The sequence below is a fragment of the Coffea eugenioides genome, chromosome 6, assembly GCF_003713205.1.
Source record: "Coffea eugenioides isolate CCC68of chromosome 6, Ceug_1.0, whole genome shotgun sequence".
Lineage (NCBI taxonomy): Eukaryota > Viridiplantae > Streptophyta > Magnoliopsida > Gentianales > Rubiaceae > Coffea > Coffea eugenioides.
Genome location: NC_040040.1, coordinates 25,806,178 through 25,832,658, shown reverse-complemented (window position 1 = coordinate 25,832,658; position 26,481 = coordinate 25,806,178). Strand labels below are relative to the sequence as shown.

The 26,481-nt window shown below is 33.3% G+C and overlaps 1 protein-coding gene across 1 annotated transcript; it reads right to left on the bottom strand.

The window, feature by feature from the left end:
- Positions 1–3,214: 3,214 nt before the first annotated feature.
- On the bottom strand, positions 3,215–9,789 carry LOC113774909 (CDPK-related kinase 7-like). The gene is made up of 11 exons (XM_027319562.1): positions 8,637–9,789; positions 7,879–8,009; positions 7,163–7,204; positions 6,969–7,077; positions 6,115–6,193; positions 5,739–6,035; positions 5,292–5,404; positions 4,873–4,980; positions 4,646–4,708; positions 4,399–4,566; positions 3,215–3,844 (listed from the first exon to the last, which is right to left on the bottom strand). Exons 1-11 carry the CDS (start codon positions 9,120–9,122, stop codon positions 3,707–3,709), a joined length of 1,734 nt encoding a protein of 577 aa, XP_027175363.1. The 5' UTR covers positions 9,123–9,789; the 3' UTR covers positions 3,215–3,706.
- Between the last annotated feature and the right edge of the window lie 16,692 nt (positions 9,790–26,481).

Below are 26,481 nucleotides of genomic sequence, written 5' to 3'. Positions count from 1 at the left end.
TATGAAACTTTGAAATTCAAAATTTGATTCAAATATGGTAGAAGCTAATAGTGTATCATGATTTCATTTTAGAGGCTAGACAGGGCACTTAGTGAAGTTCTACCTGGATGTGAGCACAGGTATTTTTATCAAGTTTTTTTTTGCATTATAATTTTTCAATTATTTAATAACGACTTAAATGACTTTGTAAAAACATGTACTATGTGCAACATATGTACCGTAATTTCAAGAAAAAGCATCTTGGTTTGGCTCTTAAAGATAGGATGTGGAATATAGCATGTTGCACAACAGTGAAAATATACGACAAAGCTATGGAAGAACTTCAAACTTTTGATAAGGATGCATATGAATGGGTCAAGAAAGCTCCTCATCCTCGACATTGGTGCAAAGCATACTTTCCAACTCACGTGAAGAGTGATATGATAATGAATAACCTATGCGAGTCCTTCAATACCCATATTAAAGATGCAAGGGACCAACCTATCATCACAATGTTGGAACTGATAAGGGAATATCTTATGCACATGATCCAAAGAAGACGATGGAGAAATACAAGGGCTCCACTGAACCTTTAATTAATGAGATTGTTCAAACTAGGGTCAAGCATTTAAGTCAGTGGATGCCCATTTGAAATGCACTGCATGGCTATCAAGTCAAGGGTCCAAGAGGGGCCCAATTTGCAGTAGATATGCAAAAAAAATATTGTACTTGTAGATTATGGGAGGTTAGCGGAATTCCCTGCTGTCATGCAATTGCTGCTATCTTCATGCGAGAAGAGGATCCTTACAATTATCTGGATCGTTCTTATAGCAGAGGCCTCTTCTTCAAGATTTATGAGAATGTTTTGCAGCCAATTAGTGGCGAGGATCATTGGCCCTCATCCACCATGCCTGTGTTGGATCCACCAATACCAGTTACTCAACCTAGTAGGCCTAAAAAGGCCAGGAGAAGGGATGTGTCTGAGGGGAGGGATCATGGTAGAAGGTTGAGGAGGAGGATTGTCATTCATTGTAAAAAATGCGGTGAGATTGGTCATAACGCAGCTACGTGCAAGAAGCCTCCCAATGAAGAAGCACAACAAGGTTCTAACAAGTCATCCGAGACTCAACCGAGTAATCAGCAGAGGCAGCAATCAGTAGCAAAAGAGAGGACAGTAAGTACATGCAATTGATCCAAAAAAATGGAAACCTTGTCAGTTTTCGGCAAATACAGTATGTACATGCAATTGCTGTTAATTTTTCACTATTCTATATCCATCTTGTACTTACACGTGTCATTTACAATTTTGATAAGAATAAGGACCCAGGCCAGTCTTCTCAAAATTTGCAACAACAAACGCAACAGGTTAGCAATGAAACTGGACAGCAACATCCACAATAGAGCCAACAACATCATCATTCACAGCGAAGAAAAAACTCAGCTACAAAGCCGCTTACTGATGCAGAAAAAAAAGCCATCAATGCAAACTATGCTTATTTGGATAAAGAACCCCCATTCACAGTTGACAACTGGAGGGGGAGATAGAGTGGAAGAGGCAGAGGCAGAGGCAGAGAAAGAGGAAGACAAGGTGAAAGAGGAATGGGAGAAGGAACAGCCACTAGAAGAGGAACTCAGCCATGATAGACCCATTTCTTTTTGATAAACTCTTTTTGTTTTATGCTGTGTAAACTGATGATGACAATTCATTACCATATCAGAACATGTTTTTGTGTCTAGCAGTTCTTCTCTCTTTTTTTTTTTTTTTTTTTGTCTAGCAGTTGCTTGTTGGTAACATGCTGATTTTACTTTGTATTATAGCAGTTCCTTTTAATGCTCATTGTCAAGTGATTATTATGATGTATACAACATGGCTTTATCTGCTTCTTCTTCTTACACCATTATTATGCCTTCTTTCTAAGCACAATACCAAACCAATTCATTGAGTCGAACAAATGAACTACAGCATTTTTATTTAATAAAAAGAGATAAGCAGATATTTCATTGGAACCAGCACAAACACAGATTTGATTACAAGCTTTGCGGATACATCATACAACTATAAATAAAAAATTTACATTAAAATGAACAATTTGGATCATCTTCGTCCCCTGTGTTTGCAAGCACCTTGTATTTGCCGAAAACTGACAAGGTTTCCATTTTTTTGGCCCCAACTCATCAAAATTAAACAAATCAATATCCATGTTAAAAAAAGCAATTTGACCAGCAACTTATTAACCCATTTCTTGCTGCGAATGTCTTTCTCCAATTCTTTAACTTTTTTCTTCAATTTTGTTACCTTTCTTTCATTTCTTCTTGCTATTTTTTCGTATTCATCTCTGTCCTTTTCAGTTGCATTAATCTTTCAAAGAATGCCATGTATAATTTCTGTAGCCCGTCGACACATCTCCTCATCGATCCATGCCCAATATCCGCAGCAACCTTCTGCACACACAGCAAACCTTCGCCCAGGATTTTTTTAAGTCCACGATGTAATCACCCTAGTCTCTTTCTCACATCTGCACACCGATAAAGGGGAACTGTTCATTCTTCGCATTTTCAGCTCCAACTTTGACTGGATGGAGATTTTTGTTGCTCTAACTTAAGGTAAGAGAAGAAGCAACCTTTTTTACTCTCTCTTTGCTTGGTCAACCATCCTTTAGAGACTATAATGCCCTTCATATTTGGTGATGCGTCTCACGAGATGAAGCTTCCCGTCATAGTTAACTGTTGGATTTGACAGAATGGCCACTAATATGCTACTTTGTTAGATCGAGGGCCAAAAATTTATCTTTAATTGTTGGAGGGCCAAAACTTTACCTGGGTAAGAGTTGGAGGGCCATTGAGACTCTTTTCCCTTGTTCTTTTCCTACCATGCAAGATCCTTATTACTACAAAAGCGAAGAAACCTCGTAAACAACATGACAATTTTCGGTTTGGAATGCCGTTTCGTTCATATTTTTGTATCATTTTATCCCTATTGCAGCTGTCGCTATTTCTAATTTAGTCGCATTTCAGGTTTATGAAAAATTTGTCCACCCTAAAACAAATTTTAGCGAAACAAACTGAAATGCCTCCTCTTCATTTTAATGTATATTCCATCGAATGACTCAAAGATCAGGAGATAACATATAGAGTTTTTGTTTTATTTATTTTTTCTGGAATGCATAACTTATAATCCAAAGAAGAGGAGAATATAAACAAAGCAAAAAGTAGTTAACTGCATCAGAAGTCCATGGAGAAGGGAAAGCAGAGCTGCAACAGATGGGAGTTCAACGCATTACAGTCCGAAAGCTCAAGAATACATTCAAGTCATAGAACTAAGTGAAGATTTATTAAGAAACTAAGGTGGACGGGGTACACAAAGGATACACCCAAAGCCGCAAAACTTACTACAGCTTTAAGCTGTTTTCTAGTCCTAAATACATTTTTGATATCTATCCTCAACTGTACAATCCTCTAAATCTTAAATTACCGAACGCTGGGGGAAGAGATACAAGGAGAACAACGAGCAGGAGCATACTACTGCCAGAATAAGCTGAAATAGCTTTGAATTGACAAATCTGACAAATTCCAGCTACTGCACTGACAGTGCCCTGCGACTGCAATTAACAGATAATTCTTGCCTTTTACGTGTCATTTTAACAGTCAAATCTTTAACCCTTTAAGATGCTGCTAGTCTGTCGATTCAGAAAAGCATTTGAAGGATCAACCTGAGTAGCTGGTGGTTTCAAGCCTTCTGAAATGTTCGCGAGGAAACTCCATGTAGAAGTCTAACAAATCCCAAGAAACTGAGTTTTCCATCAGAATGTCGTATCCAGTCCTGCAGAACTACATGAACAGGGACTGACGGACTAAGTCCGAGCTCCTGTGTAGCAATTAAAAGTCAGGAATAGCATTAAGAATGCTATCATTTAATGCACTGCTCATCAATCATAAAGTCAAGTGTTAGGAGATCCTAATTCACAGAACTGAGAGTTATGTATTTTGGTGCTACAATTAGCATCATGACACAAAGCACTATTCTCAACCATTTCTTAGTAAACCCATGTAAGAGTAAATCTACATCAGCGGCTAACTGCTTCTAGTCATTGCGTTTTATTTCATCTGGATTACTGGCTCTAAAGCTAATACAAGGATTACATTTCAGACATAAATATGCATTTTGGAGTGAAAAGTCCCAGTTGATCATTTTGGCTGTTGTGGATCTATAATGCATCAAATTCCTATTGCCCACTTCAAAAGATATTTAATAAGTCATGCTAATTAGCAAAATGCACAACCTTATTATGAGTTCTCAAAAAGTTGCACCTGTAACAGAGTTTCAGATTGCGAGCTATGGTTCCTGTGGCTGTGTGTGTCTGTGTGGGGGTGTTTTGCATTGTCAATGCAAGGGTATGCAAGGGAGAGAGAAAAACTTACTGATGCAAGTTCCTCTATCATAATCGGTCTGTTCCCATCCTTCTCAAAAAGCTCGTAAGCACGGCGTGCATGTTGCTCCCAGCTTTCCATGCCTTCAAGCTGGTGCACACTTATTGCAGCTGCACAGAACTCTTCAAAGTCCATTTTTTTGTACTGAAGACAACTCACCTACGCAAAGATGAAATATATTGAGCTAGTCGAGAAATTAAGTGATACTTCAATTTCATAATGAGAGTAAGAAATTTACCAGGCTAACATATTCCAAAACCCTTGAATCTTTCATTGCATCAGTGGACATCCTTGTCACAGCCTGCAGAATTTCATGGCAGGGTTTTCTTTTTACCCGTCAATATCACTACTTTGAAATAAAAAGTGAAACACCAAAAGCAGTGTGACCCACAAAAACAAGTGCATTGCCTGTGCATGGGTGTCTGTTTGTGTGTCTGTGAGAGAGAGAGAGTGTGTGACACTTACCGATTTAAAGTTTTGTACTGATACATATCCACTTTTGTTTGGTCCCAACATTGTGAATTGCTCCCGAAGATATGTTAGTTGTGGTATTGTCAGTGTTTTGGCAAGAGCCTGCCAAGCCAAAGTTGACTTAGGTTGGTGCACAGCAAGGTAGATATACATGTTTTGAGTCCAAAAAACAGAATTAATAATTCTTGAATCTGTTTAACCAAGGCACTGAAATAGTTATTTGCAATTCAATCTGTTTGTGTTAAAAATACTTCGCCTTGCTTTTCTTACCTTCTGCCTCTCAGAGTATACTGAGAAAATACTATAAAATTTAAACAATCTAGAAATAAGCTCAGAAATCAAACAGAAGAAAGTCAAATGCAATGAATTCTACATAATGACAGGAAGATTCCTGCCAAAGGTAAATTACATACCCCTAAAGCAGCTTTTCTGAGAAGGGAAGAACATGTATAAGCTTTTACTAGCTTAAATATTATCATATCCAAAGGTATCTTGAGATCGTGATGTCCGGCGAGCCATGGATGACCTTACAAGAAATTAACCAACAGGATTAACATCAGCATACAACAAAGCATTTCGTGCAAGGTAACAAGATATGACACTTTCAAAATGCCCCATAATGTGTTACAAGTCCCACACTTTCTTCCGCCAATTCAGGAATAAACTTTTAAGAGAGAGCCATTAACACTGTCCCTTTTCATCACATAACAGCTCTAACTGTTAGATGATTTTCCAAGGACAACATTCAAGTTAAGAAAAATTGAATAGAAATAAATGCAGAGTCAAGCAAATATGATTAATTTAGTCTAATTAAAGGAGTGATACTACATAAGGATTGCATAAGGCAGAAATTTACTCACTCAAAGCCTGAGCTGCAGTAAGCCTTTTCCTGTAATCTTTGTTTAGCAACCTCTTCACAAAATCCACTGCATCAGCAGACAATGACGGCCACGGGGCTTCATCAAAGCTAGGGTCAGCCTTAAGGACCGCTCTAAAGATTCCTGATTCTGTCCGTGCCCAAAAGGGTCTGCTTCCACATAGAAGAATATAAGCAATCACACCTATACTCCACATGTCAGCTTCTGTTCCGTATGATCGATGTAAAACTTCAGGTGCCACATAATATGCACTTCCAACAATATCATTCAGCCTTTCATCTGTCAAAGTCCAACCATCAATCTCTAATCTACTTAATGAACAACTAAAAAGCAAGAAATTCCAAGTATGTGACTTGACCTGGTTTCACATAATCTGAAAGGCCGAAGTCAATAGCTTTAAGAGGAGAATGTTCCTCCTTCGAAGTAAAAAGAAAATTCTGAAGCACAAAAAGCAGCAATCAGTGCACCAGGAGGAGAAACTCTTTATGACTGTGAAATGAACTTTTACATAAACAAGCAGAGCAATTTGGCAAAGACAGTTTTGAACCCAAAGTATGCTAGCTGACGATGCCAAGAAACAACAGAAAACTTGGTAAGTTACTTGAAGTGTATTTTATATCATATTCTAACATTGTGTATTTTTACTGATGTATAAGTCACAACCAACATATGAATAGCAGAAAATGAGCACCAGACATTTGTGCGTAAGATTGATACTGAACCAAGAACTTGAAAATGAAACCCATTTGTCGTGTCCAAGTTAAATCAGTAGGAACAAAACACAAAAGAGCTGGAATGTAAGCACATAAAAAATTTCAATGTGACGATTTAAAAAACAGAGTAGAGTACATTCAAATCCTTGGTTCTTTGACACATAAACAAGAAACTTCAGAATAGCAACTTTTATGGAGGTTTATATTCTAGCCTTAATTGGACAGATATAAGGCATATCTATCCAAGGGACCTACCAACTTTAAACCAAGTTCTGTTTCATACTCTACAACTGGATAAGAAAAAGGATTTACATGCATAAGCCAGACCGTATTTCAATTTGTATGTCCTTTATTTATAGATTCTTGACTAAAATTTAGAGTCAAACAGACATCTTGATCACAGGAGTTTCAAAGAGGGAATTTTCTTCAGGATACCGTTTTCAAAAACCTTAACTTTACAACTAACAAGAAAAAGATAATGATTCAAAATCTTAATTACCTCAGGTTTCAAGTCACGGTGAACAACACCTTGGAGATGACAGTAGGCAACCACACTTAAAATCTGGACCATGACAGCTTTAGCATCCTCTTCTGAGTATTTGCCACCCCTTCAGTTAAATTTGGAAAATTAGTGAATAAGGATCTTAGAGGTAAGGTCAATAACTGGATAAAGGATCTGACAGTTTTATGTACCTTGAAAGTATTCTATCCAACAACTCTCCCCCTTTACATAATCTGAAAATGCACAAAGAACAAGCAAAAAGAAGGTTCTAACATTAGAAGGTAAATGAAATCTTGAAAAGTTGAAATTGATGTCTCATGAAATAAAATCCATGAAAAGACCATCTCAGAAAAGACATCTACTTTAGAAGATGAAATCAGGATTAAGAAATTAAAACTCCAGCAAAAAAGAGAGAAAAAAATGCACTGACATCATGCCATTCAAACCATAGTTATCTCAATGATTGCCCTATGTAAAATGATTATCTGTCCCTTATTCAAACACATTGAGAAGTTCATCTCATTTAAGGAGAAAATTTTAATATGACAGCAACTTGTAGAATACCTAATGTCAGCAATTATCATGTTTGGAAAGATGAAAGCAAAAAAGTACGGCAATAGAAAAGAACAAACAGAAAAGAAATGGACCAAAGACAAGAATAGATACAGATTGACTAAATCAGGTAAAAGAGAGTTTATTTATTATAAATCTCATGTACCATCATTATGGCAGAGCTATCACTGGTAACTGAGCCACAAACACTTAAGAGGGGACAAAACAAGGAAAACCATAAAATCTGTCCAATGTTGTATGAATCTTACAAACTTTTGTCAAGACAATTATGACAAGTTATAAAGACGATGAATAAGCATAATATCATAGTTGGGTCCTCATTGACCAAACTTACTCCATCACGACATAAACATTGTCTTCATCCTCGTAGGACTCATAGAACTGCACCAAGCTCTTATGCCCGGTTAAAGCACGTAGTATTTTAACTTCTCGTCTCACATCTTCAATTGCAATTGCCGTAGTCATCTGCATGGCATTTAACTCATGGTAAAACAGAAACACATGGGAGTACGACTCAAACAGCAACTCATTCAGTTAACAACAAAAATCCTATGCAAGAAACAGCATCACATCCATTTGAAAGAAAAACCTTACATGGCAGAAGCCCAAATGTTATTCGAAGTAGGCAATTGATCATGAAAAAACATATGAATCATAAATTTTAGCACGCATCACCTAGTTAAGAACGAAGTAACAATTTCTAGCTACATCTTATTGCTGTCCAGACAATCCCAGAACTCAGACAAACACAGAACAAATAAACACCCAAGCAGCTGCAAAAGCAAACTAATCTGATAATCCACCATAATTAACAGGCTAAAATTTTGATATACACACATGTTGAGGGGGTCCAAAAAGGCTCATTTAAACGCCACTATACAATATATAATTCAAGAGGACAAAATATCATGCACTTCCTCAACGAGTACAAAGTTTACAAATGAGATGAAACTGCCTAAAACTATGCACAAGTCAGTTCTGTAGACTTCTAATTTTGTGTTACATACTCTCAATTAACGATCTCAAATAGTAAACTGAAAAATTAACTGGAAGAAACTTCTACCAGTAGCAGCCAAAAAAATAAAAATTTACCTTAGATTTTGGGATGACTTTGACAGCAACGTCCTGCCCCTTCAAGCTCCCTTTCTTGCCTTTGGCGGAACAGGTATAACCAAAATGTCCACGACCCACCTCTTCATCAAGCTCATAATGGCTTACAAAATTCTTTGCGAATCCAAAACTCTTATCCAGTCCAATCTCACACTCACTTCCCTCAGGAATGGTAGCCTCATTAGGCTTGACTGAGCCATGCCTCCTTGCAAGCAATGCTCTAATATGCTTAGCCGGTGATGGTGGAGGAAACGGCCTCTTAAATAACCTCAGAGGTGTCGAACTAACACTGGAGTTTGCTGGTGAGTTCTTGAATCCACTTGGCAATGGACTTGGACTGTAAAATGGAAACTTTGGTGTTTTCCCTGTTTGAGTAGTACTTAATGCAGGCTCATTATCTGAGGGGATTATTGGATTTTCTGATAGATGTCTTGGCGGTTCGATTGGTTTTCCATGACAAAGTCCCATGGAATCAGAAACCCACTTTTCAAAAACAACTCAAGAAACAAGGGATTAAATAAAGAAGTTGAAAAGTTTTCAACTGGTGAAGAAAATAACAGAGATTACAGCAAATTAGACCATTAGAAGAGAAGGGATAATACAGCAAAAACTGAAAATATCAAGAAGATTGAACTGTTTTTAGTTATTTACTCAAATAGGGAAAAGAATTTCCAAATTTTGGTCTTTAAATTGGAAACAACAAAAAGATAGCAATTCTGGGCTGATCAGCAGAACCCAGAAAAGATCAGGGCTAAATTTAGCAAGGAAGTGAACTTCCTTTGACAATTTACAGAAGGGAAAGAGAAAGGCTCAAGAATGGGAAAGTTTGAAGAAGGAAAGGAATTGAACTTTTATGAAGAAAATGATCAATGCCAGATAGACAAAGGGCAGCAAGCAAGAATCAGAGAATTAAGTAGCAAGCGTTTTTCCAGCTGAAGTTATGGGAAGAAAGAAGAAATAGTAAGAGAGGAGTCTGGAATCAGAAGGAAGGAAGGATTAAAATTTTCAAGGAACAAGGTAAAGAAATGAATGAGGTACTCAGAAAAAAGAGCAAAAAAGTGGGAAAAGATGCTTAGCAGACGCTGCAAGAAAAGAGAAGTGAGGAGGAAAAAGAAAAGAAACCCAACCTCTTTTCTTGCTCTGCTTTTTCAAGCTTTTCTTTATTGTTCTCTCTCTCTCTTCTTTTTTTTTTTTTTTGGAGCGGGATGGGGTGAGAGAGGGGGTGGAGAGTTTTGAAGTGGTCTTTCTTGGTTGTTGGTTTCTTTTTCTTTTTTTGCTCTTTTTGTGGTTTTGTGGGAAAATGATTTTGTTAGAGGGCCTATTATTAATTGAGAATAATGAGTGTGGGGTTTAGGTTTGGATCCTTCCAGCCTGTCCTTATTGTTGAGAGAGAGGGTGATGTTTATTGTCTATTGAGATTTCATATGCAAGCATTTGCATACAACTAAGCTAACTAAACATTTTCTATGTAATTTGAGCTTTGACTAGCTTTTTGTGGGCTTTGGAGTTTGGAGTATGAACTTGCCTTTATTTTTATTTTTTTTTGGCCAATTTTTTTCTTTTTTGGGGGGAAAAAGAACACTTTGAAATGCTTTTTTTTACCTCATTTAATTTGAAATTTACGTAGTTCTGCATAACAAATTTGACTTCTTGGAATAACAAACTTTCTACCTTTTGTTTTTTTCTTTGTGGAGCTTTATAGTTCACCAATGCAAAAAAATGGAAATAAAAGTAGCTATTGGGATCCATACTAGTCATACTTTTAGATTCCCTTTTCCTTTGTTATTTCAAAATGGTCATAGTTTAATCTTATTTACTAACGGCATATTCAGTGCAAATAAAGCCCAATAATCGATGCAATTCAACTATTCATTGGCTAGTTCAACATTAAAAAATTTGTCTTGATTAATACTACTAATTAACTACTATAAGTTTATTTTCTTGGACTCTTGACATCTCCATTGAAAGGAAAAGAAATGAAACAAACACTAATTATCTTCTTTAAATTAAATAAACCAAAAGGCTAGAATCAGAACTGATTTGATGCAGTTAATTATCTGAAATGAAGCTGCCTTCAATACATTAGGTGCAGCTACTTCTGTTCAACAATTATTCATCAGTGACCACAGTTTTTTTTCAGCTACTTCTTTTACAGAACATGAAGTGTGAGTTATCATAAGTAAGGATATTGACTTCTGTTCTGTAAGCAAATATTTGGAGGCAATCAGCAGATCAAAGGCATTGGCGTGGACTGTCCTCATGATCATTTCTATATTTGAATAACGCCTTCATATGATAGTTGCAGAGAATCGTGAGAAGTCGTTTACCAATTTGAAGTTGGTGACCTATATATATTCATCTCCCATGTCATGATGGAAATTTTTCTTAGTTTATTTGCAATGATCGCATATAGAGTGTGCCATTTGAGTTGTGCTATTGTTTGGATTAATCTGGCGCCAATAGTTACAAAAAAAAATGTCATATTACCTATTACATGATCTGTAATTAGTCTATATATCTTGTAATTACAGTCAATGGATACAATTGGATGACATGTTATACATAGACTTTTGTACAATTACAAGAGTCTTATAGTGCATATATATATATATAAGAAGAGCCTTATAGTATCAAATTTGGCAAACATGAAAAATCAAACATCACTCGTCATGTACACACTGACCATTAGGAAACCTTATAGCCTCTCTGGATTGCTATTTTTGGGAGTTTTTGTAGAAAAATATATTATAACGATTTGATTTATGTAAGATAAAAAGGTAATTAGAAAATACGTGAACGAAAAACATAAATTTTTTTGGCAGAAAACTACATTCCAAACATTTTATCGATGCTGTATTTTTGGGTACTTATCCTTTTATCTTTCAGTACTACTCAACAGCAACAAAACACTTTTCGACACTTAAAAATTTGCCCATTTACAAAATGTGGGTTTTATGTTATATCATAGTTTGCCATAAATCTTAAAGATGATCTATTGGCATAGATTCATACATACATTCACTTCATGAAAACACTTCAATATTTATCTAGCGATTGTATAGACATACATTCACTTCATGAAGACATGCAATGTTTGCACTTCAAACATTAGCTTGAAGCATTAATATCTGGAAGATTGCAATAAAGGTTAATTTGGAGGGAACTAAAGTCTCTGTTTGAATTTTTTTGAGTTTTCTCTCCTTATTTATCCATTTTATTTTCATCCCATTTTACGTCTTCAATCTTATACAACAATGGCACGTAGAATTGTTTATATTGAACAGCTCTGATCGTCAATGCAATCTTCATTGATGTGAAAAACTACGTAACTATAATGTCTCACCATCATGAATTTTCTTCTACCCGTATAAACCACAGAACACTTGGTTGTATCAATTATATTCAGGACACATTTTGCCTCCTTTAATCTATTGTTACATAATATCAATATATGAAGTTGAGATAATGCACCTTTTTGCACCCAAAACGGAGAAAGTAATAATGCACCTTTACTCTTTTTTTTTCGAAATTTAAGAATTAGTAGTTAAACCTAAATCTTAAATTAACATCAAAAGCCAGTGGTAACTCTTGAATAGTAATAATGCACCTTTACTTCAACATTTCTCTTTCGCACACGAAAACAACAACTGTACAGCCAAATTTCTATTGCTTACTTTAGTTTGTTGAAACATTAACATCAGCACTAATCAAATCTTGCCCTAGCATCACACATTAGAATGTTGAGGAATAAAAATGGATATGAAATGAAACTCGTTACTTCGGTCTAATGTCTTGTGTGTACTTTGTTTTTGTACTCATTTGTATAGAAAAAAGTCGGTCCAATTAATTGAATACAGCCCCAGTTTGTTTCGAAATGCTCACCCTTTAGTTATAGGGTAACCCTATTGAAGAATCAAGTGCATATCCAAACGTTAATATCTGGTCCAGCCTAACCCAACTTTTATGGTAGCTAAGAGACCAGCAGCAACAGTAAAGTCAACCAGCACATTTATGAAAGATCAAGCAGATCATCCAAAAAGGATATCAATTAAGGGGTAATAACACTTTGCCTCTCTGAACTTAGGGATAGTCATGTTTTACCTCCCTCAACCTTAAATGTATACACTTTATCCTTCATGAAGAATAGTTAAAGCCAGAAATGCCAAAAAAAAAAAAAGGCCGAGTGTAATGACATTATTGCCCTTTTATTCATGAAATTACTTATAACTTTTTTTTAGTGTAAGTGAGAGATCTCGAATTCGGAATCTCTCACTTACACTTTTTTCTCTTGTACCATCCAATCCATCCCTTTCTTCAAATTATATAACTTAATATCCTTTCCTGTCATTGCCAAAAGATTTACATCTTATATATCGTATCAATTATACAAAAATATCTAACTAAAAAACTTTAAAGAAAGTTCATATTTAGTTTATATTCTTGAAATTTTTCCTATTGGATTAATGTTTAATTTTATATATGTTTTGTTCAATTTATTAGAATTTTAGTCAAACAAAACAAATAAATAACACAATACTAAAAATAAATATAATTACCAAAATTTATATTAAAAAAAAGTAATACCAAACTCATTTCTTCAAAGTGATTTTTTTATCATTATAATTTTAAACTTTTAGACTAATATCATTGTTTTTGTTTGTTTATCAAATTAGTCCAATATGAAATTCTTAACTAAATTTGCTAAAAACGGTTGATATGTCTCATTTTTAAACTTAGAGAAGGATAATGGAGATTTAATCAATTTTTATTTTTTGAGAAGAAAAACAAATAATAATAGTAAACTATAAATACATCAATAGAAAATGACAATAGTATTATTGTAAAAGTTCATAAAACTAAAATAATAAAAAACTAATTTTTTAAACAAAAAAAGTTTAGTGTTTTATCTTTTTCAAAAAGAAATTTGGTATTTGTGCTTATTTTAGTATTGTGTTATTTATTCTTTTTTGTTTGACTTAAATTATGCTCCTAATAAATAGAATAAAGCATATATAAAAGTGAATACTAGCTGATAGAAAAAATTTTAAGGATATAAACTAAATTTAAACTTTATTTAGCTTTTTCAGTTTGATACTGTTGTATACTCGATACGATAGAGAAGATGTATATTCTTTTAGGAATAAAAGAAAAAAATACTAAATTATAGATAATTTAATGAATAAATGGGCAATAATGTTATTGCACTCTTTTTTTTTGATATTTTTAACTTTGACTAGTCTTCATGAGGGGTAAAGTGTATATATATATATATATATATTTAAGGTTGAGTGGGGTAAAGTGTGATTGCCTCCCAATTTCAGGTGGGCAAAAGTGCTATTAACCCTATCAATTAATTAAAGAAGAAGGCTTGTTATGTTTTTCCCCTTTTTTAAATTTTTACTATAATTTAATCATTTTCTTAGTTGGAAATCTTGTCCAAGGTAAAGATGTTTACTTCATTATGTTTTTCCTTTAAGAATGGTTTGTCCTCTCCCCTCTATTCTCTTTCTTGGTAATAAATTCATCTTGGATAAGTCTTAATCCATACCTTTCAATTTTAAGGTGTCTTCTAAGTGCTGTCTTTATTCTATTCCTTGTCATGACAACCCATTAAAGGGAAAGTCATATACAAGGGGTGGTCTAATGAAAGTCTCATAGAGGAGAATAGGATGAGGTGGGACCTGCATATGAAACTTTTCCAATTCTTCCCCACCCCCGAAATAAAAAAAAAAGAGAAGAAAAAAACCCTTTCATAAATGAAAAAGAAAACCTCTATTCCTTTTTGAAATGATTTTCTGAATTGTAATTGTGGATTTCCCTAGCATTTTATCCTCTACTTCTTTTTCTTGTTTTTGTGGTTTGAATGCGTTTGTTTTGTTCATTTTAGAGGCCATTTTCCTACTTTGCTAAATTACAAAGTCCGGACCTAATTTTGATATCATTGAAATTTTCCTATCTTTGACCAAACTTATCTACAAAACCAGAAGCAAAAAAAATCGTAACAGAAGAAACAAAACCTACCATGATAATGATGCTCTAAGGCCATTGTCATTATCACGATCGTTTGTCTCATTTCTCTATAAAATATAGTAACTGTAATTCCCTCTATGATAGGATACCTCAGCTTCTTTGTCCCAGTATTTTCCAGCCAGGGGATTATTGAGGCAGAAACTTATAAGAAAAATTTTTGAAGATTAATAAACCATTTGGATTGCGATTTTTGAAAATTTTTTTATAGAAAAACGTAATGTGACGATTTGATGTATGTGAGGTAAAAAATGTGACTAGAAAATGTATTTACTGAAAATATAAAATTTTTTGAAGAAAAATTACAATCCAAACAATTGCACGACGATATTTACAATATGTAATAACTATAGAAAAAAAATGAGCTAGACTGAAAAGTTTTGGAAATTTAAAAATTGTTAGAAGTATGAGAGTTCATTTTCAGATAAAATTCATTACTTCGTTTTTGAGCTATTGTGCCTTTAATGTGGTGCCTCCTAAAAGTAGGTCTTCAAGGCTCATCCAACAGAATTTATTCCCCTCATCTAGAATTGGGATTTTGTTCGATTCTTTTACTGTTCTTGCACAAACCTTCTTTTCTTTCATGATTAAAAAGGTTTATTCCTTGTCACATTGTGGTTGAACTTGGGACTTCATGAATGACTAAAGGGAAATACTGCCCTCCCTCAGCCACATCGATCCTTTTCATTCTTTCCAATCTCAAAAAATAGGTAAGACTTTTAGGGTTCATTGATTTTGGATTTTAAATAATATTTCCTACACCGAAATTATAAGGGCTGCATTATTTTATTGGCCTGAATGCGTGATAAATGATATTTATTTAAGAAATTAAATTCTCTAATGTATCGTGTATACGAACTGTCTAGCGTAAAAAATCTTGATATTGTCAAATGTATTAAAGGGTAATAAAGAAAATTACCACTAACTAATTTTGGCGAAGTTAAGTCTTCGTAGCCTAATATTTATGTACTTAACTCATAACATTGAATGGGACCAAAGGAATTATTGTTCATTAGCTTCCAAAAGAAAAACTGGATAAGAATTGTATAGTTTCGAGAACCATGCCCTAATAGAAAACTTTTGGTTACAGAGAATGAGATTCAGATATGTTTATTGAATAATCTTCGATAATGCAATTAATTAGTGGAGAGTAGACAAGCAATACCAATTTTATAACCCTCACAACTTTTAAAGCCGTTTAAAGAATTACAAAAAGACAGTGCTTGGTTCTATATAATATTTCTTGAAGGTCCCATTACAAAAACAAGTTCATTTACCTAAAGACAAAGGAATTAGAGAATTGGTTGGTTCTTCTCACTGTACATAATTATGACAAATTCTTTTTTTGTAACAAAAACCACCAAATCATGTGAACTTTAAATAGCATTTTCCATTCGAGCCTTGGCATAAATTGACATGCATTCCTAAAATATAGGAAAGCTAGTAATAATTTTGCGTGTTGAATCTATTGATGCCATCTTTTTGGCATAGTGGAGCTAGCTTTTTTTTTTTTTGCAAGAGAAAAGAGAAATTCTTATTCTTTGATGCTCTTCTTTCTCAGCCACATCTTTTTCTTGTGGAATAAAGCTAATAAATCTACAAAAGGCCTGGATGGAAAAAGTTCGAATAAATTTTGAGAAAAAAGAGATGACAGAATTGGAAATTAATTTTTTTTTTTAAAATTCTTCTGGAGAGGTGGGCTGGTGGTTTTGGCTAGAGAGAATAATTTGTGTTTTGTGAATATAAAATTTGCACATGAACATGCAGGAACATGGAGTACAGATAATATGTTTTCTCAAGAATTTGTTTAAGCAAGAGGACAATTGTTGGGCAATTTGGTCAAAGTTTGTTAAGAACCCTTTTGATAAATGAGAATCCAATGGCATTCCAAACGCAAATCACGACGTATAGCCGCTTCCTTTTGCCAATCATACCAAAATTTTGTTTCATGTAGCGGCACCTATGCAATACGCTTCTTTTTGTGCCTATTCCTTACCACCAAATCCAAGTCTTTCGTATGAGAAAATAATTATCCCAAGGATTATAATATGTATCTACCATATTGTTGTCGATCAATTTTTTCACCTTATTATATATTTTATTTTTAATAATTAAAAATTTTTTATATTCTTATTTGCTTTTGAATCTAGATTTTAGAATTTTTTTTTTCAATAGCTTAAAAAGCTAAATTCTGTGTCAGTCAAATAATAATTTTTACCGATTTTGATTGTTCCGTATAATCACACTCTATAAGTAAATTTTGTAAAATCTAAAGCACACTTAGGACAAACCCTTGTACGTATCAATTGTAATCCAAAATAGCAAACAAGAAAGTAATTGATTTTCTCCTTTTTTTTTTCTATCTTTTTCATTGAGATGAATGCAAAATATTCACGAGCGATAAGAAAACCTTTTATCCAACCAAAAAATGGTCAACCCTAAAAGTGCCATCATGCAAGTTATATAACATAACAGTTGTGTTTAAGATTTAAGTCAAATTGTCGTAATTTTTTTCCCCTTCCGTTGAGTGAGATTCTTGTCCATTTAGTAGATATTGACAATAGGCACGTATAACTGCAACTCCTGTCAATTGTCAATAAGAAGGCAATAAAAATTCCAGAGTCTAATACCAAACTAGTTGACAAAGAGATTAACTGAAGCACTAATATCAACTATTTAGTTCTTCTTGTTCCACTATATTGTTTTATTCTTGTCAAAAGCTTCAAATAAATATGCCCTTTGGTAGCCTCATCTTGACTTGACATTTTGTTGTTGGGGGGGGGGGGGGGGCATTAATGTTCATACTAAAGCACTTTACATGTGTTTTTCTTTCATATTGTAGCTAGAGGAAAGCCAAATGTATAGTGTATATAAAAATTGGCTACAAAATTATTTCTTGTTATAATGACAACTTGATGATTAGTGTTGATAGGATCCCAATGGAGGAGGTAGGTGGTTCAGATCCTCTTAACCAAAATGTACCTTAGAAGCAAGAGATGGGAATTGATGTAGAGTTAAAAAGACCAACTACTAATGAGTTGTTAATATTGAAATCCTAGTTAATTTGTGTGGAGAATTTGGTCAATAAAACATAATAATTGCAGAATTGTTGTCATTATATTTTTTCTGATACTTTTGACACCACCACTTCTAAATATAATTATGAGTTTCCTTGGTGACCCACTATTGCCAGTTCTCACTTGCTAAATGGTCTGACCAAAGCAAGGATGAAGATTAGAGGGACCACCACTTTTAGGGGTTTATCATTGAGATTGAGATTATAATATGGGACGTCCTTTTCTGTTGCTTCACAATTAGTACTTTAGTAGTTCATTGTTTTGCAATTTTTTATCCAAGCAGTAGTAGGGGAGGGGGGGGGGGGGGGGGGGTTGTCGAAGATGGAGGAGTTAAACTACGAGTGATTCTTGGCGGGCTTTCGTGAAGGATCTTAGGGTCGGCTAGTGGATTACCTGATTAATCCGTGCAAAATAATTTCGTGAAGGATCCTACGGTCGGCTAGTGGATTGCTTGATTAGCCTGATTGGCAAAAGTAAAAAAAAAAAAAATTTAAATGTTATTCAACTTGCATCATAAACATGATTTTCATTTACATTTTTATTAGGGAAAATCGTTCAAAACGTCCCTCACATTTTACAAGATGACTTTTTTCGTCCCTCACTTTTAAAAGTGTAATTTTACGTCCCTTACAAATTCAAATTGACCAAATTTGGTCCCTACCTAGGTTTCCGATTAGTTTTTGATCGGAATTCACCACGTACCTTGCACGTGATCATATTTCAAGGGCAAAATTGTCAAATCAAATTTTATATAATTCGATTCATAATCCCTTACATTTCATAAAATAAATTTTTTCGTCCCTTACATTTCACAAAATGAATTTTTTCATAAAATGAATTTTTTCATCCTTCATATTTTTCAAAATGAATTTTTTCATCTTTTATTGATCATTTGTGTGAATAAATTTTTTTAAATCCATGTATATATCTATTTGATTTCACTTGAACAGTACGAATAGCATATGAAATCAAATAGAGATATATTACATACTATTCGTACTGCTCAAGTGAAATCAAATAGATATATACATGGTTTAAAAAAATTGTTAGTTTTTCACTTATTTTAATTTTCTTTTACTCAAAATTTGAAAATAAAGAAGACATTTAATCCTAAATATTATCGAGTGTTTATATTGAATTAAATTTGGACAGAAAAAATAAACAAAAGAAAAGTATGACAAAAAGAAATTAGTGATTGGCATTTTCAAATTTTAAGACAATCACAAGGCAAGTACTTCAACTGTTGGTCTTAAAAGTGTCAAGTAGAAATTTCGTATTTAAACTGAAATTTGTTAGCACAATTATAGAATTCGAGTTAGGACCCATTAATTAGATGAACTTATTAGACAATTCAATAAATAAATTATTATCAAAAGAGAAATATCACAAATATTGAATAGGTTCAAATGGTGAAATCATATAAATATATACATGGGTTTCAAACAAAATTATTAGTTTTAAACCCCTATAAATATCTATTGAATAGTATGTGTACAACTACAATTAGCATGTTTAGATGAAATCCAATAGAGATAAATTACATGTTATTTGTAGTGTTCAGATAAAATCAAATATACATATACGTGGGTTTATAGAAAAAAAGCTATTCATACACATGATCAATGAGGGATGAAAAAATTCATTTTGAAAAATGTAAGGGATGGAAAAATTCATTTTTTGAAATGTGAGGAACGAAACAATTCATTTTGTAAAATGTTAGGGACCAAAAAATTCATTTTGTGAAATATGAGGGACTATGAATCAGATTATGTAAAAATTTGATTTGACAATTTTGTCCTTAAAAAATGATCACATGCAAGTCACATGGTGGATTCCGGCAAAAAACTAGTCAGAAACCTAGGTAGGGACCAAATTTGGTCAATTTGAATTTGTAAGGGACGTAAAATTACACTTTTAAAAGTGAGGGACGAAAAAAATCATCTTGTAAAATGTGAGGGACGTTTTGAACGATTTTCCCTTTTTATTATACATGAATCACATTACAAAATGTGTTACAATATTATTTTAAAAAAATTTTCTAATGTTTGAATTGTGACTTTTAGTAGAAAAATTTTTACGTTTTCCGTGACCACATTTTCCAATCACATTGTTACCTCACATACATCAAATTATTACAGTATATTTTTCCACAAACATTGGATTGTAGTTGCAGCAAATGCATACCAGTACCTAAGAGAGGTCGGAACAGTCAACCGTTGTTCCTTAAATCGTTCCTGAATACTAGATTACCTATTTAATACATGATAGGAGTAATTCATTGTAAATTGCTTGTCCAATTTTATAATATTGATATGATATTCAATTATTGTTCATATTAATCTATTTATTTGTGTACAAGGTAATTGTATCGGAATTAAGGAACATTCGCCCGACGTGAATATTCACTTTGCTGGCAAGTTTTGGACATTGAACCTCCACGAACGGTTGGTAAATAGTAACACAATTGAAAATTTTCCTGGTTGAATTTTAGACTCACAAAAAAGTCCATGCCACTTTTCTTGCCAGTAAAACCATGACAATGGAAGGTTATTTGCACTATAATCAGATATGTATAGCAACCATTAATTAGAATAGTGACTTCCACCAACAAATACCAACGCAATAAGTATGTGCAACTAATATATTTAATTGAAATTGCAATCACCTGATTTAAATTTTACAGAATTTGGTTTTAGATTTTAGTCTAGCTTGTGTGTTGACGCAAATGCATCCGATGTGAAATTATATAGAAAACATTAAAAAGATTCTCTAAATTTACAAACTTTATAATGATTAAACTATCTTTTAAGAAAGCTTTAAAACTTGCAAGAAATATTTGGATTTGAAAAATATTAGCATAGTTAATTCAAAACGATTGTACATATACAAAGTAAAGCGATACCTTTCCTGCAGAATTAACACACTTTAGCATATGAGGCAGATATAAGCATTATTGTTAAATAGTTACAAAAGACCTAACCTTGTTATTATTCGACTATAAAACCATAAACATCATCTTTGATTCTTACACATTGATAGTATGCTATGATATAACCTTTCTTTAAAGAAAAAAAAAAGAAACTTATAAAAGAACTTATCTAATCTCCAACTTTACCTTATTACAAGTTCAATCATTCTAATTTAAACATTTAATTTTAACTAGTACATTCTCTATTTGCACAAATAATACATGCAAATCTTTGCTCATTAGCTTGTCAAACTGCATGCAAAAATTTTGGATTCTTTAAGTCTACCACAAAATTTTTGGATATGTGCTAGCTCGTTCAACTATCATTTGCAAAAAGAATGTTCCTTTAATATTTCAATTATGCGTTATGTGTACAATAGGTATATTTAAGTACTAATGGTGTTTAAGGCATATGCTTGTGTGTGGAAGTAAATAAATATTTGAAATATAATGTGTGTTAGGACTACACAATGATACTTCTCTTTTATGTATTGTATAAATATTAGAAATATACCTATTAAATGTTGATTTTTTTAAAGACAATCGATATTTGGAATACTTTTGGCTTCATTTGGATTGAGAGATTTGACGAAAGATTTGAAATTCTCTCAAATGCCTCTAATTGTTTATATTATTTAGGAAGTATTTGAATTTATAAATTACAAATTATTATAGTGTTTAAAATGTATTTTGATAATTGGTGAATTATAAATTCAAAAGCCTCTTAAATAACCCAAACAACTGGAGCGATTTGGGTGAATTTTAAATCTTCCGTCAAATCCCTCAATCCAAATGAAGGCTAAAAATTCTACCAAGCACTCCAACAATGTAACTAGAACTCGTGTAAGTCTTTGCATATACTAAACTAGCTTCCAAATGCAGATGCAAATAGCACACACTAGTAGGAAAATTAGGAAACAAGGATGTTAGTTAAAATAAGGAAAAAGTTGAATCTGGAGACTTTCAATATTTATTACTTATTAGTATCAGGGATCATTAATTTGTAAGAGACATTATAAAGTAAATGCAGGCATATAATATTTTTAAAGAAATCGGAAAAAACAGCAGGGAAAGAAAATAAAGATTTTCGTGGTTTGATAAGATACAAGAAGAAAAGATTTTAGTGTGTTTTCATTTCAGCCCCCAAATTGTTAGTGGCATGGCGTCTTAGTGCGCTTTTCAGAAATGATAAATATTAAAAGTGAGGGATTAACCCATGAGTGACCCAAAACTAAATTGGGCTAGGCCTCTGCGCTATGGATTAACAGCCATTTGAAAGGGCCAACTGGCCCTCTTACAGAGCCTGTCAACTCCCTAACTTTAGAAAGAGCCCAAACTATGAACACCATTTCAAAATTTTTTTGCAGTTGGGGCTTGTAAAGACTTGATTTTAGTTTTTCTTTTAATTTTCAAAAAATCTATTCATTTATATTTTCAACTGCCTTTTTGTTTACAAATTTTAGATTTTTGTAACCTAGGAAAAAAAAAGTTGAACAGAAAAAACGGTCTTATATATTTTTTGGATAATGATTGGGGACAACCATTGAGTTTGGTTCGGTAGCTACCAAAGAGAGACTTAAGTCCCTTCTTGGACTATAGGTGGGAGTTCAAATTTTACTGCGACAAAAAATCCAAGGGTGATGCCAAAGCACCCCTTGGATTTAGTCAGGTCTATATACAATTGTTATTGTTGTCGGAAAAAAAAGATTGGGGAATATTTCTTTGTGCAGACAAAAGTAATTTCAAAATGTTAAGATAATTGCTAAAATACATGGAATCCGTTTGAGAAGCATATAAGGGCAATCTAGTCATTAATTAGTCAAAATTAGCTTTTAAGATAATTTTAAGAACAGAAATGCATTCATTTTAAAAGCTTTTTAGTAGCAAACAACAACGTAAGTTATTCTGAGAAATCTGATTTTTAGTAATAGATTCTATAAAATCAATTTTAAAATTAGAAAGAATTGAGAACAAACCCTTTATCAAATTCGAGCACAAACTTATGCACTTTGTTTAGAGGCTGTAATACATGTAGTTAAAATTGAACATGTTTAAGGTAAAGAAGTGTATGAGTTCTGCTTCTTGGTTAGGGCATTTTGCATTTAGGTTGTAGCCTTGCCGTCGAGGTGGAATTCTTTTCATCCTTTTGGGTCAGTCTTGTATTGCACTTTTCTAGCACCTTATATTTCCTTCTATTCTTTCCTTTTTTTTTATATATTTTTCCTTCTATTCTTTCATTTTTATTTTGGCACTCAAATTCTCTCCTATGACCATGAATCATATCAATCAAGTGAACTGCACAAAGAGACTGAATCAAAACTAGAAGACACCCATAAAGACTACGACTTGATTTGTACCTCTTGAATTCCATTGGCCTTTCATTACCTCCTAAAGACTAAATGCTCTAAGTGTTGCACAGGTGGTATGATGTTACCATCTCTCTCTTTTATATATATTGTACTCCAATGGTGCTAACCACCTGATATCTATGTGGTGGAGGTGATTTTTGTGTTTCTTTTTGCTCCGTTCACCTAGTGGCCAGAGAAAAGCAATGGCAAACTTTTGCTTTTAAAATAGCAGTAATTAAGCTAGCCACATTCGGAAGTTTGCCTCCCACTCTAACATCTTGCTTTTAAGTTGATCGCAAATTGGGCTAATTCAGACACTAGTCTATTGATTACAACCTTACATGTCAAGAATAGATTGCTTAGAGTGATAATATCTTCCAACACAGTAGCCAACAATGCATCTCACTTTAATACTTTTCAATTTTGTCAACAAGTCTCTTTATCTCAGCCTACACCTCAATTTTGATTCATCTTTGTCCTTTTTTTTTTTTGTGGTCAATGCAAATTCAATGGCTTGTGCTATATCAAACTCTTGCATACCACCACTGGATTCTAGTAATGCCGACCATAATTTGGGTTGGAGGGGCCTAGGTTTGGGTTTTGAAATGAGATACCCATTTCTAAATGGGATCTTTTTGGGCAAATCTGTGTATCTCATGGACCCAAATATATCAAGTTTTATCCCCCTTTTCTTTCTTTCTACGCCTTGTTTCAATGGTACTTTACTATGTAATTCATGAGATTGAAATAGGAAAATTTGTGTAAAACGTCTATCACATTTTGTTAAATGAATTTTTTTTATCCTTTACTTTTAAAATATTAACTTTAAATCCTTTACAAATTCAAATTAACAAAATTTGGTCCAAACCTAATTTTCTGACCATTTTTTAGCTTAAAATTATAACGTAATTCACATATAACCATTTTTTATGTACAAAAAAGGTTGGATCCCATTTTTTTAGTAGTAGAAATAAATATAGATTGGGTTCGATCCTACTTTCTTAGGAAAAAAAAATGAATATGGTTCGAGTTAAATTCTACTTTTTTAGAGGAAGAAATGAATATGAATAGGATCACTTGTTTAACTACAAATGGGATCTAATTTTTTTTACCAAAAAAATGATTATATGTGAGTCACGTGATGGATTTAGAGTAAAAAGTGATCAAGAACCTAGGTTAGAACCAAATTTTATCAACTTGATTTTATAAGGAATGTAAAACTATCATTTTAAAAGTGAAGGATAAAAAAATTTATTTGGTAAAATATGACAGTGTATACTCTTTTTAATGGTAAATGTATTACATATTATCCAAATTTGATTTGAAATTCAAATTTTGCATATGTGTCATATACCTAGAGGTGGCAAAATGGGCGGGATGGGTAGGGATTTGCTTGGGTTTGAGATGGAACCGAGTCATATGGGTTTGGGCCCAACCTTACCCATATGTGTTTTGGGACTAATTTGGGCGGGATCATTTTGGGATGGGTTTAGATTGATCCCGCCCAATACCCAAATCCATTTTCTACATATTTTTTTTCCTTTAATTCATTTTTTTTAAATATAATTTTAATATTTTTGATTTATTAAATTTCTTTTAGTTTTATTAAATAAACATGCAAGTGCTTTATACTCAAGATTCCCACCAAAAATTGGATTAAAAAATAAAGGAAAAGATAGATATACAGCCATATTCCAACATATATCAAGATGGCCAAGATCCTTAGGATGTTGAATATTTATCCTTATCATTGTCCAAGGATGACAGGTCTAAACTAACTGAAATGCTGGAAATTCTTGTGGATAATGACTAGGAAGACTACTAGATTATATTCGCTGGTATGACTATAAAAATTGTTAAAGATTATTTTTGAATCTAAGATTCCGTTTGGATTGACTTTTTTTTCAAAAAATAAGTTTTTCAAATACAATGTTACAGTAATATACAATCAAGAAACATCCCATCCATATTAATATATCAAATATTTCAAAAAAATTTTATAGTAAAAATTTTTCATATACACTGCTACAATAAAATATTTCAAAAACACCTACCAAAAACAGCTAATCCAAACGGAGCCCTTGCCATTTGAGCCCAATGGGTACCCAAGTATTTCCCATCCTTTCCCATTCATTAATGGGTATAGTTGGGATGTGTCCCAACTTAAACCCAATACCAAATTATAATACCCATCCCGCCCAAAGTTCCTTTGGGCATGGGTAGCCCATTGGGACTTGGGACAAATTGCCAGCTCTACATATACCGAACTATTATAAACTAGTTTAGCGCCTCTCAACTTTTACATATAAAAAAAAATCTCTAACAATGTTTAGCGCCCCTCAACTTTGATCGTAAACTAGTTTTCGCTAGGCTTTGAGTAAGATAGGCAGGAAGTTGATGGACCTAACTTGGACCTACATAAGTTTCTTCGGAGTTTGCTTTTTGGTTCAGAGTGCTTGAACCGTACAGCTGATTTCTTTGACATCCCCAATGTGATATCCTGTCCATGACCAAGTTTGACAGTGCTAGTAACCAAGAATTTCTTCCAGATGTTGCCACCTCAAGAATGTCACTCCCTTAGCCCATATCCAACCGGACAATTGCACCAATCAGTCCGGAATTCTGCTTCTCTTCATTTTCTGAGAACTCTTGTTGGATGTGGTGATCCTTTGGGCCCGTCAATGGCTCAATGGGCAAGATTTGCCCAATTGAAAAAGAAAAGATAATGGGGCTAATTTCATAAACCTTCCTTGAAGTTTCTAATAATTTCATTAACCTTTCTTGAGATTTGAAAAATTACACTAACTTCCCTTGGAGTTTATGATTTGGTAACAAATTCAGTCTAACTCTAAAAAAATATGATTAAAAAAATTACTTCCAGGAGAGATGAAAATTTTGTTCGACAAATGACCCTTATGCATTCCAATCAAGGCATATTAGCAAAAATAATTATGAGTCAAGTTGTATTGCAGTTATGATCATCTAGAAAATTTTCATGATTTTCAATTAAGATTATAACTTTTAAATAGTAAACTGGGAATAGTAGAGATTGTTTACCTGATTTAGGATATGCCTTTTGTGATTTTGTATAGAAAAGAACTTCCAATTTTACCTTTCTTCTACCTCATTTTTCAACCATTTCCATGAAATTATTTTAATACAAAGGCCATCTCTTTAGGAAAAAATCCTCAAGAATAGAATTGTTTTTCTATTTTTTTCTTTTATGCTTCCTTCGTTCGACTCGAACCTTTGTTGTATACAATTAAAATGTGGTCATGTCAAGTCCTATCAATCGCAAATGATGCGAATTAGTGTAGCTCTGTCAATGATAGTCAATGACTCAATGAGTTTCAAAAAGAAGATCTTAATCAGAACCTAACGGCTCTTGATAACTATTAGGCCGAGAT

Bases quoted from the DNA above. Each gene is read 5' to 3' on its own strand.
- LOC113774909 (XM_027319562.1), bottom strand. From the start codon at position 9,122: ATGGGACTTTGTCATGGAAAACCAATCGAACCGCCAAGACATCTATCA. The intron at 8,010-8,636 runs GTAAATTTTTAT...AATGCCATGCAG, and splicing joins AAGTCATCCCAAAATCTAAG to ATGACTACGGCAATTGCAAT. The intron at 7,078-7,162 runs GTACATAAAACT...ATTTAACTGAAG, and splicing joins TTGGATAGAATACTTTCAAG to GGGTGGCAAATACTCAGAAG.